Here is a 20002-nt window from a genome sequence, read left to right on the forward strand (position 1 = left end):
ACCAGCAACTGCAGATGGTAGAATTGGGTTAACATGCCATAGGGGACTCCAAATGGTTCACATTCAGTTTCCTTTATTACTGACATTTATTCACAACCATTCAAACAAAGGTAATCTTGCTTCTACCTGCCATGCCTGAATACCACCTCCCTAGAGTTTCAGGTTCACATCTCTAACTCCTTAGGACCCATCTCCCCAAAGAAAACATCTGCACCCAGTCCGCATCTCCCCCCACCACTGAGTAGTTGTGTGAAAATGGTTGCTGGATTCCTTTAAGATTCACTTATTTCTGGGCTTCAGTGTCCAAGGGCCCAGAGTAAAGCCTATGAGATGTGCACCCAGCTAGACAGGCATGTAACAGGGTCACAGAATGGGTTTTGGGTTATAGAAGGTTCTCTAGCCAGTGTGAGGACAGGGGTAAGCACAGAACCAGAACATGCCAGGGCGCCCCAACCCCTGCAGCATATGCTTCAGCCCCACATGCACCTGGGCAAGTCGGCCCAGGTCAATGATGTTGTTGCTCCTTTTCTCGTAACTCTCTAGGGGGGCAGGATACAGCACACAGTTCAGCTTGCTCAGCCCAATGGTGTGGCGAAGCAGGTCCTCCAGGATGGTCATGGAGATGGTGTTTTCACAGATGCTTAGGGTCATGAGCTGAGAGCAGTGGTTCAGGGCAGGCAGGAGGTCCATGAACTGGGAGTCCATGATCCCACACTCATCCAAGTCCAACTCCTGCAAGGTGGGGGAGGCTCTCTCTAACAGCAATTGGAGGGGCCCAGAACTGACGTGGGTCAGGTTGAGCCTCCTTAAATTCAGGACTTTCAGCTGGCTCACATTCAGATGCTGGGAGAGATGTCTCAAGTCACTTTCTAAGAGCATGCAGCTAGTGATGGACAGAGACTCCAAGGGGGTCTTCAGGCAGCTGGGGAGACACAGAGCAGTTAGGTGAGAGTGGGGGTGGAATGGTTATACAGAGGGAAGTGAGCATGAGACAGGCCTTAAGGTAAAGAGGCCCATGTCACCTTAGTGTCAGGTCTTCCAGATGATGATCAAGCCCAGGACCTTGCACAGTGAAAAGTGTGATTTAGTCAGTGCAAGTTTGAGTGTAATCCTTTCTCCATCTCCTACCTGCTCTGGGAGGGATTCAGCTCCATGAAACATCACACCCTTCATTTGTTCATCTGTCACCATACACCCAACCTCAGACACATAGGTGTTGTGAGCATGAATGATGGGAGGTAATGGTGAGAGGCTCAGAAAGAAGCTCAAGCAGTAGGCAACCAGTGAAATTTAGTATTGGAGACAGGAACCAACATGCCATCCATTTGGGCTCCCTACCAGCCACAGCCTGGACTCCTGTAACCCTCATCTCTTAGCCCATGAGACTACTGGCATAGTTGCAGAAAGAGCTAATCTGGATATGGTTGGGTATCATCCAGCTGGAGCTGCCATCCTGCAGGAACTTAGATCACTGCATCTTCTACAAACTACCTATACATTTTCATGATTCATCACTCAAGAATCCTGCATTCATGAGGCATTCCTTAGCAAGAGCCTTTGGCAAGCCTTGGAAAACAGGTGATTAGAAGCAGATTTGGATTGAAAGGCTGCCATCACCAAATCAATAAGTGTGGACTTAAATCCCTGAAACCTTACTTCTGATGGGCTTTCCTCTCCTCACTGCCATCCTCATGATTCCATTGCACAATCTTCCCTTACACACCACTTAGGATTCCCATGTTCCCATCACCTCACCCAAAGCCCCCATTACCTCCATTCCTATAAGGAGTATCTTCAGTAGCATCTTTCTTAGTTCAATCATCCTACCTTTGTTTGGGGGGGGGGAGTTACCTGACAACATGGAAGGGGACAGAACAGTGAACAAGACACTGATTGTGTGGACCCTCTAGTGACTCAGGCTCTGTAGCACTGCTGATGAATGGCACATAGGAGGTCCTATCACTTTGGAATGAAATGAGAAGGGGCTTGCTCTGGTCTGCAGAGAAACCTCGCCATCCCTCACCTGTGCATCAGTTCCAAGGGGCTTTTGAGGATGGCGACATCATCCAAATAGAGCTTCTGGATGCAGGAAAGCCTGAGTAACTGAGAGGAGAACAGGCTAACACAATGCTCCTCCTGCTCCAAGGTGGTGTGAGAAGACGTAAAGACATGAGAGAAGAGGAACTGACGCAGATTGCCCATCTGGCCCAGGAAAGGAGTGAACATCCTCAGAGTGGACATTTTCCAGGTACAATTTAACTTCAAATCCTGGACAGAGTTAAGCTGCACCATACACAGGATGTTAATGTTTTCCTTTGACACAGCATAAACCTTCAGCTTCTTACAGCAAAAGTGCAGCAAACCTCTCCTCTCGCTGACTTTCTTAATAAGGTAACTGAGGGACTCATCAAGGACACCTCTCTTGAGGCAAAGGTCTACTAACACCTCCATGGGGGCCAATAGTGGCTTTGGCCCCGTCCTTAAGCTGTCCAGTTTCCCCCTCTTCCAAATGGGCTGTGGGGCCTCATAATCCAGCAGTGAGCACACATCAGCACTGGTTCCTGCCCACACGATCCAGAACTCCTGATGAGCTCCCTTCTGTAAATTCAGCATCAGCATTTTCCACCTTCTGTGGAGAAAATAGGAGATAGACAGGGGTACATTAAGATATCAGGGAATAAGACCATGGCTATGAGTCTGGAAATCTTGACAGCTGGGCCAGACACCCAATGGGACTTTTACTCCTTACCCCAGAAATCAGATGCTCCTTGCACTACTGGGATCCTTCGTGGTCCCCATTTCTGGTACCTTTCAGTGCCACCAGGAAGGGGGTTTCATGTCCTTCCTGTCACCCTCTCATCTTCAACAGCTCTATATATCTGAAGCCGTTCTCAGAATTACCCCAGCAGTGGCGCCAAGGCCTCCCTGAGCTCTCCCTGTGGCCATATACAATCATATATCCCAGAGGTAACTGCTCAGACCCCTGGTGCCCAACCAGGCCACTGAATCGCCCTCACCTGGGTTGAGTCTCCTGGGCAAGCAGGGAATCTAGCCCATCGAGCACAGCCTGCAAGATATCATGGTAAGACTGCTGATGGTTCAACAAGGCCCCCAGAGGGAGGTAGGGGAAGGGCCAAGCCTGCACCATAACCTTCAGGCCATTGCTGTGCCTTCCAGCAAAGGCTGCTGTGAACAGAGGTGTGAACAGAGGTGCCACTTCACTGCAGCAATGGTGGAGGCTTCATCCCTTAGCAGGCTGTGGCATGCCAGGTCCAGGATCTGAGTGGAGCCTCACTATTCATCTTGATGAAGTCACTCTGAAAGAGATCCTGGGAAATGGTCAGGAGCAAGGCATCATGTCAGGTTAAGCATAAGCAACCCCATTCCCTCTCCCTTCAGAGGAGCCAGCTGAGGGCCAAAAGCACTGCTCTGACAAAAACTGGAGCGTCCCAACTTACACCAAATCCCATCTTTTGTTTAGGGCCACAAGGCCACTCAGCCCTGCCTCTCCTAGGCTGGTGCATGATATATACCTCATCAGGCACCAAGGAGTGGTGAGATGACCACTGCACCCCTCCCACATGTACTCACTGCCTACCTGTAATTATGCTGTGCAATGAGTACAGGGAAACCAGAAAGATGGTCCCACCCTTTTCAGGAAACCTTTCTTAGTATTGCTGAAGGACTGAAAGCCCATGGAGTAGTCAGCAGCCCCTGGTCCATAACATCTCTTGCTAAGCTACAATAAATTAAATGGATGGGGAAGATTAAGGAGCACCCACACAACGCATACCTTGTGTCTTCTGATATATTCTAAAAGAGTAAAAGCAGAGCAAAAGTTTTCATAGCATGGGGGAGCTAGAGATGAGAAAAATAACCATTAATTTGAGATGTACATTTATTGTGTGTCCCTTCTATGAATATTAGAATGACCACTTTATCCATGACAACAGAGGGCTCACATGCCACAACTAAGCCTACTCCCAAAAGAGACTGCAAGCCCTGGTCAGTGTTGCTCTGTTGGTTGGGCATTCCCCCTTGCACCCAAAGCTCATTTACAGGTTCCATTCCAAACTCCAGTACAGAGTAGGCAGGAGCCAGTTGATGGATGATTCATCAATCAATGTTTCTCTCTCTCTTTCTCCCTTCCTCACTTTCTAAACATCACTTGGCTTTTATTAAAGAACTCCCTTAAGACCTGTTGTTAGACACATAGCCTGGCCTCCAAAAAATCCAAAAGGGATATTGCCACTTTGGTCTGCAGTAGGTTCCTTAGGAATATTATACTTTCAGACCCCAGGGAAACTTGCCCTGAAAATCTATATGAATGGCACACATCAAAACAGAAATAAAAACCTTTTGGATTAAGGCTAACTTGCATCTGCTGGCAAAGGCAAAGTCAGTTCATTTATGAGGAAATAAACCACAATTATCTGTGGGACCTGGGGAACCACCTTAGGCTTAGGATTCACCAGACTGGGTATGATGCAAGAGCCATCTGGTCTGACCTCGGCAGTGTCTCTCATGCTCTTGCCTCTTGTCCCTCAGCCTCCTCAGAAACCATTATACCCCATTTGGCCACACCTTCCTGTTGACATCCTAGCTGAAATGGCAACTTCCAACTGAGAGCTGAACCTTAGAACTGGTTCTCCAGGCAGTTTGCCTGATTGGGTTTTGCACTCTGCACACCTCCAACTGAATCCTAGGTCCTTTCATGATAGGAAAAGAAAATGAAACCAACCTGGAAGTAGATTTGATGGGCTGTTGGTACCACATAAAATTCCCCAGTATTCCTGGTAATACACCATTAGGCAGACAAAGTATCCTCTCAAGAGAAAAAAGAAATACAATGCAAAAGCATTGAGTACCAAACAGTCCCTGACACGTGATGTTACCTCAAGTTCAAACTCATTCCTATTTAAAGAGTAACAGAAGGACAGTTGTTGTTCCAGATTTTGAGGATCAAGCCTTTCCCAAAGGAGGAAGGGCCAAAATCACATCTAGGGATTGATCAGTAGAAGGAGGGGTGCAAGTTTGCAATGGGACCAAGAAAATGTGCCAAAAGAAAGTGCAACTTTAGGAAACTCACAGGCTCTGACTGGGTAAACTAGAGAACTGAAAGGCTGGTGGTTAAGAAGGAAATGGGTGGATCCCTTAAACCCACGCTTATGGGAGTACAGGCAGGAGTTTCAATCACCCTCCCTCTGTGGAAGTAAAGGCCATTTCCTACAGAACAACCAGCTAAGCTCAGCAAACTGGCTTGAGAAAATTAAATGTAAAAATATGGGCTATGCAGAGGCCAAAGGAGAGGTGTTTAGTGGAACCTAAAACTTACCCAGTTATAAAAGGCATTGAGAGGCTAGAATTGTGGGCTCTTTTGAATAATGGAGGCACAGAGAAAAATAAACCTGGACCAAAAGCCCTAAGTACCCCTATCAAGGAGCTGTTCCCAGAGGGCATTCTATTTAGCTCAGGCCTCCTATTTCACACCCTAATCTTCCAAAGGTAGCAGATTAGGCCCAGGCAAGTTCCAGAGTTATGGCCAGAAACATAACTGCCAAAGAATGTATGGATAATTAATGTTTGCTCAACCCCAGGGAAGAACACATGCTATTTGGCTTCAAAAAGTTTCTTAAAGGCCTAAAACTTTCATTCAGATTGTGAGGGAAGAGTGTCCTCTCTCAGGATGAAGCAGAGTGCAGAGATACACCTTCCCCTTCAAAGATTTGGCATATTTGGTAAAGATATGCCATATTATAGGATGTCCCATGGTGCACTGTCACAAATTGGATCTTTTGAAATTGAGACTAGAGAGAGACACACAGAGAGAGAGAGGCGCACCACTTTTCTGCAGGGTCTTCTTTACCTCCTGCAATGTGATGCCTAAACAACTCACTTAGAATGACCAGGAAACAAAGTCTGAGCTGAATTTGTCTTTTTCAAGAGCAAGAACCTCTCTTCTAACCATGCAGATTCTGTTTTCCCGGAACATGAGCTGGGGCACTGGAGGCAGGAGCACATCTGCATCAAGGGCTGTCCTTCCTGCCCAGTATAGGAGAGGACCTGCCAACTCCCAGCACCCATACATGAGTCTGGGGATGTTTTACCACATCCTGGTCCCCTTCCACCTGCCCTCATCATGGCACTCACTTATGTACAGGCCACAGCAGCCTTTGAGCACATGATTCCTACTGGAATCCCAAGGCTTCTGTCCTTCCAACCTTTTGTTTTCAGTTTTGTTTTTCAGTTGGGAGAGTGGTACTTAGAATGTGCTCAGAAGCCTGGGAGCCGTTGTTATGCATCCCTGGGATGTCAGCCAACCTCTCATGAGCTTGATGCTGGGACACTCACTGAAGACAGAAATCAGGAGATCACCCCAATTCATTCAAGTTCTTTTGGAGAACATGACTTGCTACAGTGTAGAGAACAAAAGGCAATATCCCAGCTGCTCTCCTGGATCCAGAGAGGTAACAGAGAGGTGGTAGTACATCTTTCCTGGTTTCCTGTCTCTGTGGGCCTTCAGAGGCCCAGTGGATCAGTCCCCATGCATGGGCTTTCCCACATTCAGCTCTCTTATCCCAGCCTTTGAGCAGACATGCTTCCACCTGGCGTCTTTCCCTTTGAAGTCTGACCTCTTCTTACCCTGAGGTATATTGTCCTCTGCCTTTTGGAAATTCAAAAGTCTCTGCTCGCCTTCCCTGCCCTGCCTGTGCCCAACAAGGCCTGCTTTCACCTCAGACACAGTGACATCTAAACAATGGACTGCCCCTCTTTCTTCCTCCAGAAGGAGGGCTTGAGAAAATTAATAAAAATGTGGCCTGTGTAGAAGCCAGATGAGAGGTGTGGTAGCAAATTCTGGGACATGACTTATCCAATTATGAAAGGCACTGAGGGGCGAGAGTTGTGGGCTCCTTAGAACTTTGAGGCACAGAGAAAAATATACATGGGCTAAAAAAACTATGTAACCTTATTAAAGAGCTGCACCCAGAGGGCATTCTCTTTAACTCAGGCCTCCTCTTCCACATAATGATCTTCCACAGGTAGCAGAATAGGCCCAGGCAAGTTCAAGGGACCTGACCCTAAACATGACTGCCAAAGTTTGTATGGATAGCTAATGTTTGCTCAACCCCAAGGAACAACCCCATGAGAATTTGCTTCAAAAACCTCCTGGACTTAAAATACTCAAATTGTGAGGGAATTGGGATTCCTACTGAGATCCCAAAGTATCTGCCATTCTGACCTTTTATTTTTGTTTAGTTTTTGAGTGGAAGGGTGGTCCTTAGAATGTGTTCCCAAGGCTGGATGCCCTTGTTATGCATTCCTGGGATGTCAGCCAACCTCTCATGAGCCTGATGCTGAGACACCAACTGGGGACAGAAATCAGGAGATCTCCCCAATTCATCTGAGCTCTTTTGGAGAACACGACATGCTACAACCTGCAGAAGGAAAAACAACTTCCCAGATATTTTCCTGGATCCAGAGAGGCACCAAAGAGGCTGGAAGAAGCCCTTCCTGTGTTCCAGAACAGGCCCTGTATCTGTGAACCTTCTAAGATCCTGGGGATAAGTCCCTATGGATGTGCTTTCCCACATTCCGTTCTCTTTTCCCAGCATTTGAGCAGACATGCATCCACCAAACTGGACAACCTGGACAAATGAACACATTCCTAGAAAACCCAAGCTTCCAAAACTCAATCAGGAAGAAAAAAAAATGAAAAGACCCATAACTACCGATGAAATTCATATAGTAATCAAAAAGCTTCAAGCAAACAAAAGCCCTGGACCAGATGGCTTCACAATGAAACTTTATGAAACACCAAAGAAGAACTAAAATAAATACTTCTCAACTGTTCAAAAAAATGCAAGAGAGAGACATACTTCTGATATATTTCTATAATTATAGCATTATTTTAATACCAAAACCACAGAAAGACACCACAAAGAAAAAATAATTACAAACTTATATCTCAGATGAACATAGATGCTAAAATCCACAGTAAAATTCTAGCAATCAAGATCCAACATTACATCAGAAAGATCATAAACCATGAGCAAGTAGCACTTATTCTATAGAAGCAAGGCGTGTATAATAACCACAAGTCAAAAAATGTGATATATCACATAAACAGAGAGACAAAAATCACATAATGATATCATCCATGCAGAAAAGGCATTTGCCAAGCCCAACACTCTTTCCTGATAATCATGCTCAGCAAAGTGGGAGTAGAAGGATCCTATGACAAACTTATGGCCATCCTCATACTCAATGGGTAATAAAATCATTTCCCTTGAGAACAGGAACAAAACAAAGATGCTACTATCACCACTCCTGTTCCACACAGTACTAAAAGTGATTGCCACACTAATCAGACTAGAAAAAGAAATAAATGGCATGGCACCCAAATTGGAAAAAAAAAAGTAAGTAAAATGTTCATTACTTGCAGAGGACATGATACTGTACATAGAAAACCCTGAAGAGTACACCAATAATTATTAGACAATAAATGTAGTAGGGTAAAAAGTTAACACCATAAAATCTATGACAGTTTTATACATATGTTTACAGAACAGAAATTTAAAAGCACAAGCCCACTTACCATTGCATCATAAAATTAAGATACCTAGGAATAAACTTAATGAAGGAGGTAAAAGACCACTACCCATAAAACTACAAGATGCTGAAGGAGATACAGAAGATGGCTGCTGTCAGGACTGCAGACTACAAGATAGTGTGTGAGTGAGAAAACAAAGGGAGTGTGTGGTCCACGGGAGTGTTTGTTGGTTACTTGAGGGACAGTTATATTTCAGGAGACTGTGGGGGGACTACTGGACAGGGCTTCCTTGAACACACACACCCCTCTACTGCTGGGTTCCCACCCAGAGTGACTGTCTAAGATGCAGAGACCATGTCATCTTGAAGGGGAAAGTGGATATTATGGGAAAGAGTGAAAAGCCCAGAGTATCTACATCTATGGCATCCATCTAACAGCTGTGAACCTTAGAATATGGATCCCCAAATGGTGCAAGCATGCAAATTCAGAGGAACTCTACACTCACTCACAGAATGTTAGATTTTGCCTGGGATAAGCTGAGGCTCATGGTCCCGGTAGGAGAGAGAATCTCGTAAACCATGGGAGCTGGAGAACCTGGGGAAGTCTCCACCTAGAAAAATCCGTGGCCCTTGGGGCTGGCATGATCCCCGAATGTGGAAGTGGGCCCTCACAGCTGCTACCAGAAGGAACTCTAAAAAGCAACTCATTTACATCTGGACACAAAAGGACAGCCTAAATATTTTGAAAGTGTGACAGCTGCTTAGACCCAAGGGGGGAAAAAAGACTGCACAGACTTGCATACAGCCCTGGAGTTTGCACACTTACTCTGGCTCCTTTTTTTTTTCCCCCCTCTCTTTAAATCCTTGCTTCTGATTACTAAATGCATTACATAGGTTCACCCAATTGGGGGCACCCAAAGAGACTGCAGGGGAAATCTGTTTTTCTGTAACCTGGGGATCAGAGCAGAGAACCAGCTCTTGGGCAACCAGCTCTCAAACCTGGGAATAACCATCAGAGAACCAGCTCTTGGGCAACCCATTCCCATAAACAAGTATTAAATGCCACAAGGAAAACAAATTCTGCACACCAGCTAAAGAGAACCTATAAACCCTGAGGTCAATCCAGAAACACTGCCACCCAGAGGTTGAATTACAATTAGACTCCTGTGTAAACACAAAGAAAGGAATACAAGAAATAGAGATGTACTGCCTGTATAAAACTCAGGACTGGATGACAACATCTAGGAGCAATGGAACTTAGGGAACTTCAATACTCTCCTGACTAGGAAACAGGCGAGCCAAACAGAAAAGCAGAGAAAGTGAATGACCTTCACGACTGCACATTTTAATTTTTTAAAAACATTTTACGTAAGAAACTAATTTCCTTTTTCCTCACTTGATTTTATCTTTTTAATTATTACATTTTTATTTTCCATCAGTATTATTACTACTACTTTTATGCCTTTTTTTAAAGTGTCATTTTATTTTTACTTTATTTAATTTGGGATTAGTGTTCTACATTCTATTTTCATCTTTCCTTTAGCATCCTTTTACTCTTTGAACTTTCCCTTTGTGCCAACACTCTTCCTCATTTTTCCCCTTTTGTTGTCCTTTTTCTCTTACCCTGTTCCAGCCTTCGATTTTCCCTTTCACTTTTTTCACTCTTAAAATTTCATACTTATATTCCAATCCCCTGCTGCAAGTATATACACACCTCTCTTCTATTTCTTTACTATCAGTAACTTTCCTCTCTTTGTTGTTGTTTGTTTGTTTATTACAGTATATCATTTTTATGCTTGTTTGTGAGATTATTTTGCTTATTCCGTTTTGTTTGTGTTTTTGGTGTGGGTTTTTTTTTTGCATTTTTTTGTTTTTGTTTTTGCTTTTTATTTCCCCTCGCCCAACTTAATATTAGTCTTTGTTTCTCGTTTGCATTCAGCTCCATGTACTTGTTGCTGGCTTTTGTTGGTATTAGTGACTGTTCGATTCCAGTTTTCTTCCCATATATGTAGTTTGTTTCTCTCTTCTTTATTATTCTCTTTATTTTTTCTGTTACTTTTTGTTCTTTATCCAAATTTCATTTTTGCGCTCGTTTTTTTCTCTTCTTTTTTCTCACTTATTCACTAATTCACATTTCCCTCGTGGTCACTTTTATTTGCGGTTATTAAATCATGAATACATTTCTATTCAATGCCGTATGCATTTTACCTGGTTGTGTTGAATTTTGTGTCATTAAATCAATACAGGAGCGAGAAACTACAAAAACATACACTTGGAGAAGTGAAATACTGGGGAGCCAAAGAAACAGCCCACATATGGGGAAAAACAAAACAAAACAAAAAAAACAGGCATCAACAGAAAAGAAAGGAAAATTGAAGCGAGCAACCTGTCAAAAAAAAATTCAGAGAAATGATCAAAAGGTGGTTGAAAAGAATGGAAGATAAATTTGAAAGTATGTGTAAGAACCAAGAGTAAATGAAGAATAACCAAGAAAAAATGAAATTGCTGCTATAAAGAATAGAAAGCATCAAGATTAGACTAAAAGAAGCAGAAGACCATATCAATGAGCTATAAGTTGAGGTAGGAAAAATACCCTTGTAGAGAAGCTTCTACAAAAAAAATTAAAAAGCAGGAAGAGAGCCATAAAAAATTAAAAAGCAGGAGGAAAGTTCTTTGGAACATCATGAGAAAATAATCTGCAAAATAGAGTTTCTAATAGGAGAGGAAATTGTGTAATGAACAGAAAACAAGTTTGAAGGAAAAAATGACACAAAATTTCCCTGATATAGGGAAGAAAAAAAACACAAAAATCCAAGAAGCTCACAGAGTCCAAAGCAAAATGAACCCCAAAAGAACAACCCCAAGGCACATTATATTTAAATTGGCTATCATCAACCACAAATAAGAATCTGAAAGCAGTAGAGACACAGAAAGTTACCTACAAAAAAACCCCCTTCAGAATAGCAACTGCTTCTTCAACAGAAAAACATCAGGCCAGAAGGTAATGGAATGAAATGTACAATTCATGCAAAGGAAGGTCTGAATCCAAGAATACTGTACCCAGCAAGGCAATCAATCAAAATTGGAAGTGAAATCAGGAGCTTCAAAGAGAAAAAAGGATTAAAAGTGTGGATTACCACCAAACCAGTCAGGCAAGAAATGATAAAGGCCCTGTTGGGAAAGGGAAGGGAAGGGAAGGGAAGGGAAGGGAAGGGAAGGGAAGGGAAGGGAAGGGAAGGGAAGGGAAGGGAAGGGAAGGGAAGGGAAGGGAAGGGAAGGGAAGGGAAGGGAAGGGAAGGGAAGGGAAGGGAAGGGAAGGGAAGGAAAGGGAAGGGAAAGAAAGGGAGAGAGAGAGAGAGAGAGAGAGAGAGAGAGAGAGAGAGAGAGAGAGAGAGAGAGAGAGAATCAAAAAGAAAAGAAATAAGAGATATCAGAAGTGAAGAAGGAACACAGGAATAAAGAATAAAAGTGATGACAAACAAGTACCTATCAATAATAACTTATATGTAAATGGATTAAATGCACCAATCAAAAGACAAAGGGTAACAGATTGGATAAGAACACATAACTCATATACCTTCTGTCTACAAGAAACCCACCTCAGAAAAAAAGATGCACACGGACTGAAAGTGAAAAAATAGAAAAAATTCATCAGGTGAATGAAAATGGGGGGAAAAAATGCTGAGGTAGCAATACTTATATCTGACAAATATGATATCAAAGTGAAGGACTTAAAAAGAGATGAGGAAGGCCACTTCATAATAATAAAAGAAGCAATGCAACAAGGAGAAATAACTCAAGTAAACATATACATAACCAATACAGAAGCACCCAGATATATAAAAAGACTCCTGGAGGATATCAAGGGAGATATTGATAGCAATACAATAATAGTAGGAGATTATAATACTCCACTATCACCATAGAACATAGCCTTTAAACAGAAAATCATTAAAGAAACATCAATCTTAAATGACTCACTAGATCAGATGGAATTAATTGAGATTTTCAGAACATTTCACCCCAAAGCCACAGAGTATACATTCTTATCAAGTGCACATGGGTCATTTTCAAAGATAGACTACATACTGGGTCACAGGCAAAGACTATTGAAATTCAAGAAGATGGAATGCATATCAAGCATCTTCTTTGATCTCAGTGACATAAAACTAGAAATCAACTACAATATAAAACAACCCAAAAAAACAAACATATGGAGACTAAACAGCATGTAATAAAACAATGACTGGGTTATCAGAGATATCAGAGAAGAAATTAAAAAAACAACAAAAAAACAAAACAAAACACAGCAATGGAAGAAAGAACAATGAAAACACAAAATCCAAATTTACGGAACACAGCAAAAGCAGTCTAGAGAGGAAAGTTCATACCTCTCTAGCCTACTGCAAAAAACAAGAAACAATTGTAATAAATCAGCTACAGCTACAACTGAAAGAGTTAGAAAGAGAGCAAAAAAAAAAAGCCCAGTGTAAGCAGAAGGAAGGAAATAATAAATGTCAGAGAGGAGATAAGTAATACAGAGAACAAGAGCTTGTTCTTGAAAGGTTAAACAAGATTAATGAACCCCTAGTGAGGCTCACCAAGAAGCAAAGAGAGAGGACCCAAATAAACAAAATAGGGAATGAAAGGGATCTCAGCAAACACCACAAGAATTTTTTTAAAATACTATGAACAAATCTAGTCAACAAACTGGACAACCTGGAGGAAATGGACATATTCCTTTAAAAATACAACTTTCCAAAACTCAATCAGGAAGAATGTAAACATCTCAGTAGACCAATAACTATGGAAGAAATTGAAGTAGTTATCAAAAAGCTTCCGTCAAACAAAAGTATGTGGGCAGATGGCTTAACAGGGGAGACTTACCAAATATTCAAGGAAGAACTAAAACCTATCCCTTTCAGACTATTCCAAATGTTTTAACAGGAAGGAACAAGAATGCCAAAATTCTCAACAGATTCTTGTAAATCAGATCTAGAGGTACATCAGAAAGAGCATATACCAAGGACAAGTAGGATTTATACCAGCATGCAAAGATAGAAAAATATCCATAAGTCAATAAACATGATACATCACATAAACAAATTGAGATATAAAAATCACATAGTTATATCAATGTAGAAAAAGCATTTGACAAAATTAAACACACTTTCTTGATAAAATCTCTCAAAAAGGTGTAAATAAAAGGAACATACCTCAAAATAATAAAAGCTATCCTATCTAATAGGAGAGTAAAATGCAAATTAACCTACACTCCTCTATACCCACAAGACAAGCCCATCAACCACACCCAGCAGGCAATCAGGAGCGAATATACAAATAAACTGAACCAAGACGGCTACAGCCACAGAGTGAGTAGGAGGAAGGCTTGGTTTTTCCTGACAATGGAGGAAGCCAACCTTTCTGCATACTCTGGCTGCTCCTGGCCTTTGTTCCAGGCTACCAAGTTTCCATTTTAGAAGATAAATAAATCCCAACAGAAACGGCTGTCAACATAGAGCAAGCAGAAAGCTTGGCTACAAAGTTTCAATGGTAGAAGAAATGATACCTCCATTTTGGTCGCCGAGGGACGTGGCTGGCCTGCAAATCACCACAGGCCCCTAACCAAGGCTGCCTGACACCCCAAAAAAAATCCCTACCCTAATCTAGGGCATCCTTTAGGGCAAACAAGCTGGCCCATATCTGTACACTAGGCCTCTATCCTACCTAATAAAAGAGTAATATGCAGATTAACCACGACTCCAACACACAAGATGGCCACGACAAGATGGTCAGCAAGAGAGGGCAATTGGGAGGGTTCAGGCCTGCAAGGGAACACTGTTGGGGGCTATCAGTCTGCAAGGCAAGGCAGTCAGGGGTGAGCAGGCTGGCAGAGGAGAGGAGTTGGGGTCAAAAAAGCTGGCAGGGGACCATTTACACAACAGTCAACCTGGCAGAGGAGTGATGTGGAGGTGTTCAAGCCTCCAGGCAGAAGTGCATAGGGGAAATCAGGAAGGTAGGTAGATGAGTGGTTGGAAGCCAGTAGTACTGGATTGTGAGAGGGATGTCCGACTGCCCATTTAGGCTCGATCCCACAGTTAGGCATCCCTCTGGTCTTAGCACTTCTCCCTTGAGTAACTGCTGAGGGGCCTATTCCCTATTGGATGTTGGAGACTGGGTGTAAGCTGACATGGTCCTTGCACCCAAAGGGACTAGCAAGGCTGGCTCCCCTACCCACACAGTTTTTCCCAGGCTTGCTTTCATGGCAGTCATCAGTAGGAAAGAGCAACCTTTCAAGGCTTGCCAAGAAGTCTGTAACTATTTACTGAGATTTGCTCTACTGAGAATTTGTCCTTCTGTTCTGTCTCTCCCTTTGAGATTAAGAGGAACAAAGAATACATTCCTCTTGACAGACCTTTTTCAAGTGTTTGTGTATAAAAATCATTAAGCAGTACATAAAGCTCTTGCAGTCAGTCAAAGCTACTTTATAAATTAGCCTTTTTAAAATATAATCAATGTCTCATATAAATTAAGTTACATTATAAACCAAAATTTAAATAATTGAATTGAAGTAAAATCTAGGAACAGATTAGAAGCCATCATTTACTACCTAACTTTATATAGACACCTGCAATAAGTTAGAGGCAGGGCAACATTAACAGCTTCGAAAATCTTTATTTTAAATAAGATACCTACTTTGGGATTTATTTCAGGAATGCAAGGATGGTACAATATCCGCAAATCAATAAACGTGATACATCACATAAACAAATTGAAAGATAAAAATCATATAGTCATATCAATTGACGCAGAAAAAGCATTTGACAAAATCCAACACCCTTTCCTGTTAAAAACTCTTTAAAAAGTGGGAGTACAAGGATCATACCTCAACATAATAAAAGCTATATATGATAAACCCACAGCCAACATTATACTCAATGGGCAAAAACTAAAACCATTCCCTCTAAGAACAGGAACAAGACAGGGATGACCACTCTCGCCACTCCTGTTTGACATAGTTCTGGAAGTACTAGCCATTGCAATTAGACAAGAGGAGGAAATAAAAGGCATCCAAATTGGAAAAGAAGAAGTAAAGTTATCCTTATTTGCAGATGACATGATATTGTACATAAAAAACCCAAAAGACTCCATTAAAAAACTAATTGACTTAATAAATGAATTTGGCAACGTAGCAGGATATAAAATTAATGCAAAGAAATCCATGGCATTTCTATACACCAACAGTGAAACTACAGAAACAGAGGCTAAAAAAGCAATTCCATTCACCATCGCACCAAAAAAATTAAGATACCTAGGAATAAATTTAACTAAAGAAATAAAGGACCTATTTGCGGAAAACTACACGACACTGAAAAAAGAGATAGAGGAAGATGTAAGGAGATGGAAGAACATACCATGTTCATGGATTGGTAGAATCAACATCATCAAAATGTCCATACTTCCTAAAGCAATCTATAGGTTCAATGCACTCCCCATTAAAATACCAACGACATATTTCACTGACCTAGAAAGAACTCTCCAAAAGTTCATTTGGAACAATAAAAGACCCCGAATAGCCACAGCGATTCTGAGAAAGAAGAGTAAAGTAGGAGGGATCTCAATACCAGACTTCAAACTATACTACAAAGCCACTGTTCTCAAAACAGCCTGGTACTGGCACAAGAACAGACAAATAGATCAATGGAATAGAATTGAGAACCCAGATATTAACCCAAATCACTATGCTCAATTAATATTTGACAAAGGAGGCACGAATATACAATGGAGTCAAGACAGTCTCTTCAATAAATGGTGTTGGGAAAATTGGAAAGACACATGCAAAAGAATGAAACTAGATCACCAACTTACACCATTCACAAGGATAAACTCAAAATGGATACAGGACTTAAACATCAGATGGGAAACCATAAAAATACTAGAAGCATCCACAGGTAGCAAAATCTCAGACGTATGCCAAAATAACTTCTTCACTGATACTGCCCCTAGGGCAATGGAAGCTAAAGAGAAAATAAACAAATGGGACTACTTCAAAATAAAAAGCTTTTTTACAGCAAAAGAAACCATCAATAAAACAACAAGAAAGCCCACGGTGTGGGAGATCATATTTGCAAATATTACCACTGATAAAGGTTTAATCTCCAACATTTACAGACAGCTTATACAACTAAATAAAAGGAAGATGAATGATCCAATTAAAAAATGGGCAATGGACCTAAACAGAATATTTTCAAAAGAAGACAGAAGGAAGGCCAAAAGGCACATGAAAACATGCTCAAAGTCACTAATTATCCGAGAGGTGCAAATCAAAACAACAATGCGGTACCATCTCACACCTGTCAGAATGGCCAACATCAACAAATCAACAAACGACAAGTGTTGGCGAGGTTGCGGAGAAAAAGGAACCCTCGTGCACTGCTGGTGGGAATGCAGACTGGTGCAACCACTGTGGAGAACAGTGTGGAGTTTCCTCAAAAAACTGAAAATGGAACTCCCATTTGACCCAGTAATCCCACTTCTAGGAATATATCCCAAGAAACTAGAAACACCAATCAGAAAGGATATATGCACCCCTATGTTCATAGCAGCACAATCTACAATAGCCAGAATTTGGAAACAGCCTAGGTGCCCGTCAGCAGATGATTGGATCCAAAAACTTTGGTACATCTACACAATGGAATACTATGCTGCCATAAAGAAGAAGGAATTCTCATCATTTGCAGCAACCTGGATGGAATTGGAGAGCATCATGCTGAGTGAAATAAGCCAATCAACGAAAGAGAAACACCACATGACCTCACACATCGGTGGATGATAAAGATCTTTATAAACTGATGAACCAAGAGACAGATATAGAGAAAGTAAAGCAACAGGCAGACTGTCAAATTACAGTGGGGAGGGTAGGGATATCAGGGGGAGATAATAGATCAACCGAAGGACTTGTATAAATGCATATAAGTACAACCAATGGACATAAAACTATGGGGAGGGAGGGGATGTGTGGGAGGGAGGGAGGGGGGCAATAAAAAAAAATCAAGAAAATATGTAAAAAATAAATAAATAAATAAATAAATAAAAAATAAATAAATAAATAAATAAATAAGATACCTACTTTGATTACTTAAATAAATAGCTTATTAAATTATAACCAAGATTTGCAGCTAAATCAAAAGCTAATATGTTATAAACAAATTTAATAAAGACCAGAAACAGCTACTAAAGTTTTATCTACAATATAATTTGACAGATTGAGCTGCTTTCCCTCTGGCCACATGGCTTTTGGCCAGGCCACCGTCTTAAAATATCAAAGGCCAACCTCCTTTCTTTGAGTAAGTCCATGATCCCTCTATATATACAAAAAAAGCCTAAAGGGATACTTTCAAATATAATTGAAATTTTAAGAAAAATAAATTTAAAATTTTGAATTCTCTTTTACTAATATTTTCAGTATAAACTAAGATTGATGTTAAAATGTCAAATTTAAAAGTAAATTAATAGTCAGCCTTACTGTAAAAGTACTTTTAATATGGCTAGCTAATCTCCTGTAGGCTTGACCTTCAAACTACAACCCTACAGAGTAATATGCGAGTTAGTCATCAATCCACTACACCTACAAGACATGCCCACCTGCCAATCAGGAGTGATTATCCAAATTAACTCAACCAAGATGGCTGAGGCCACTTAGCCAGCAAGAAGTTTGGGTTTCCCAGGCAACTGAGGAAGACAAGCTTTCTGTACACCCTGGCCAGCCTAGGCTCCCACTCAAGGCTACAAAGTTTCAATTATAGAAGATAAATAAATCTCTGATATCAGGGACTCTACTTGGGTCACCAGGAGCAATGGCCAGGCTTCACACCACTACAGGCCCCTGGCAGAGGCCACCCCATGCCAGAAGGGAACACCCACCCTGATCAAAGACACCCTTCAGGACAAACAAGCCAGCCCCCACCCATGCAGAAGGCCTCTATCCTATCTAATAAAAGAGTAACATGCAAGTTGACCATCACTCCAACATAAAGATAGCTGTCCCCATGTGGTCTAAGATCCATATGGACAAAAGATGGCTGCTGCAAGATGTCAGCAGATGAGGTGAGTTGGGGGAACCAGTACTGCAGGGGAGGGCAGTTAGGGGCGACCAGGCCTGCATCAGAGAGTAGATAGGTGCAAACAGAATTGCAGGGGAGCAGTTAGGCATCAATGACTCTATCAGGGCAGTGGGTAGGGTGTGATCAGGCTATCAGGCAGAAGTGAGTAGTATCTTTGACCACATAGGGGCAGTCATATGGTATGTATAAATGATGTTCTATTTGCGTATTATCCTTTTATTTGATAGGCTAGAGGACTGGTGCATGCTAGCTGGTTTGCCCAGAATGGGGTCTGGATCAGGGTGGGGCTTCCCCTGGGGCGTGGGATGGCCTGGGAAAGGTGTCTGTGGTAGTTTGTAGGCTGGCCATGGCCCTTGGCCAGGAGGAGGCCCTGGTATCTGGGACTTATTTATCTTTGATAATTGGAACTTTGTAGCCTTGAGCAAAGGCCTGGCCAGGTGTACAGGAAGCTTGGCTTCCTCCATTGCCAAGCCTCCTGCTTGCTCTGTGACTGCAGCTTCTCTGAGCTTCCTGGATTTGTATGTATATTTATTCACATAAGTTTTCAATTGGGTGGATTAATTTGCATACTAGCTCCTGATTGGCTGGTGGGCATGGTTTTGGTTGTATGTGAGGTAAGGCCAATTTGCTTATTCTCTTTTATTAGATAGGATATTTAGTACTCCTATATTTGGTGCATTCATTTTTACCAGGGTTATATCCTCTTTTTGGGTCAGTACCTTTGCATTATGTAGTGACCTTTGTTGTCTCCTGTGATGGCCTAATTTTAGGGTCTGTTTTGTCAGATATGTTTACTTCTACTCCATCTTTTCTTTTATTTTCTATTTATATCGAATACCTTTCCATCCCTTCATTCTCATTCGGTGAGTGTCTTTTGTTTTGCGGTGGGTCGCTTATAGACAGCTTAGAGTTAGCTCATATTTTTGTATCCATTCTGCTACCCTACGCCTTTTGATTGGGGCATGTATTCCATTTACATCAAGGGTTATTATTGATTGGTACTTATTATTTTTTTAAATAAATATTTATTGTTCAGATTATTACATTTTTCCTCCTCCCCTGCCCCATAGCTCCCCTTTGACCAGTCCCCACCACACCCTCACTCTTACTCCCTCCTCACACTGTCCTCAGGCATAGGTGTATGATTTTTCTCCAGTGTCTTCCTGCCTTCCAATAGCCTTTCCCCCAAGGATGTCAGTCCACTCCCTTTCTATTCCTCTGTTTCTATTATCAGTTCATTCTGTTCACCAGATTTTTTATTCATTTGAGTTTTAGATTCACTTCTTGATAGATATGATTTGTTGTTCATAATTTTTTTTAATCTTTGT

General features: G+C 41.8%; 1 protein-coding gene across 1 annotated transcript in view; it reads right to left on the bottom strand.

Annotated features, from left to right (window-relative positions):
* Positions 1–396: 396 nt before the first annotated feature.
* The window catches only part of LOC311615839 (melanoma antigen preferentially expressed in tumors-like), a gene marked incomplete at both ends in the record, with an annotated part of 35302 nt that continues 15696 nt past the window's right edge, over positions 397–20002 (bottom strand). The window contains one exon of the mRNA XM_084871276.1: positions 397–922. Coding sequence (XP_084727402.1) covers positions 397–922 — 526 coding nt within the window. The remainder of the gene's footprint in view (positions 923–20002) is intronic.

This window comes from Pipistrellus hanaki (genome assembly GCF_964339955.1).
Source record: "Pipistrellus hanaki genome assembly, chromosome: Y".
NCBI classification, from domain to species: domain Eukaryota; kingdom Metazoa; phylum Chordata; class Mammalia; order Chiroptera; family Vespertilionidae; genus Pipistrellus; species Pipistrellus hanaki.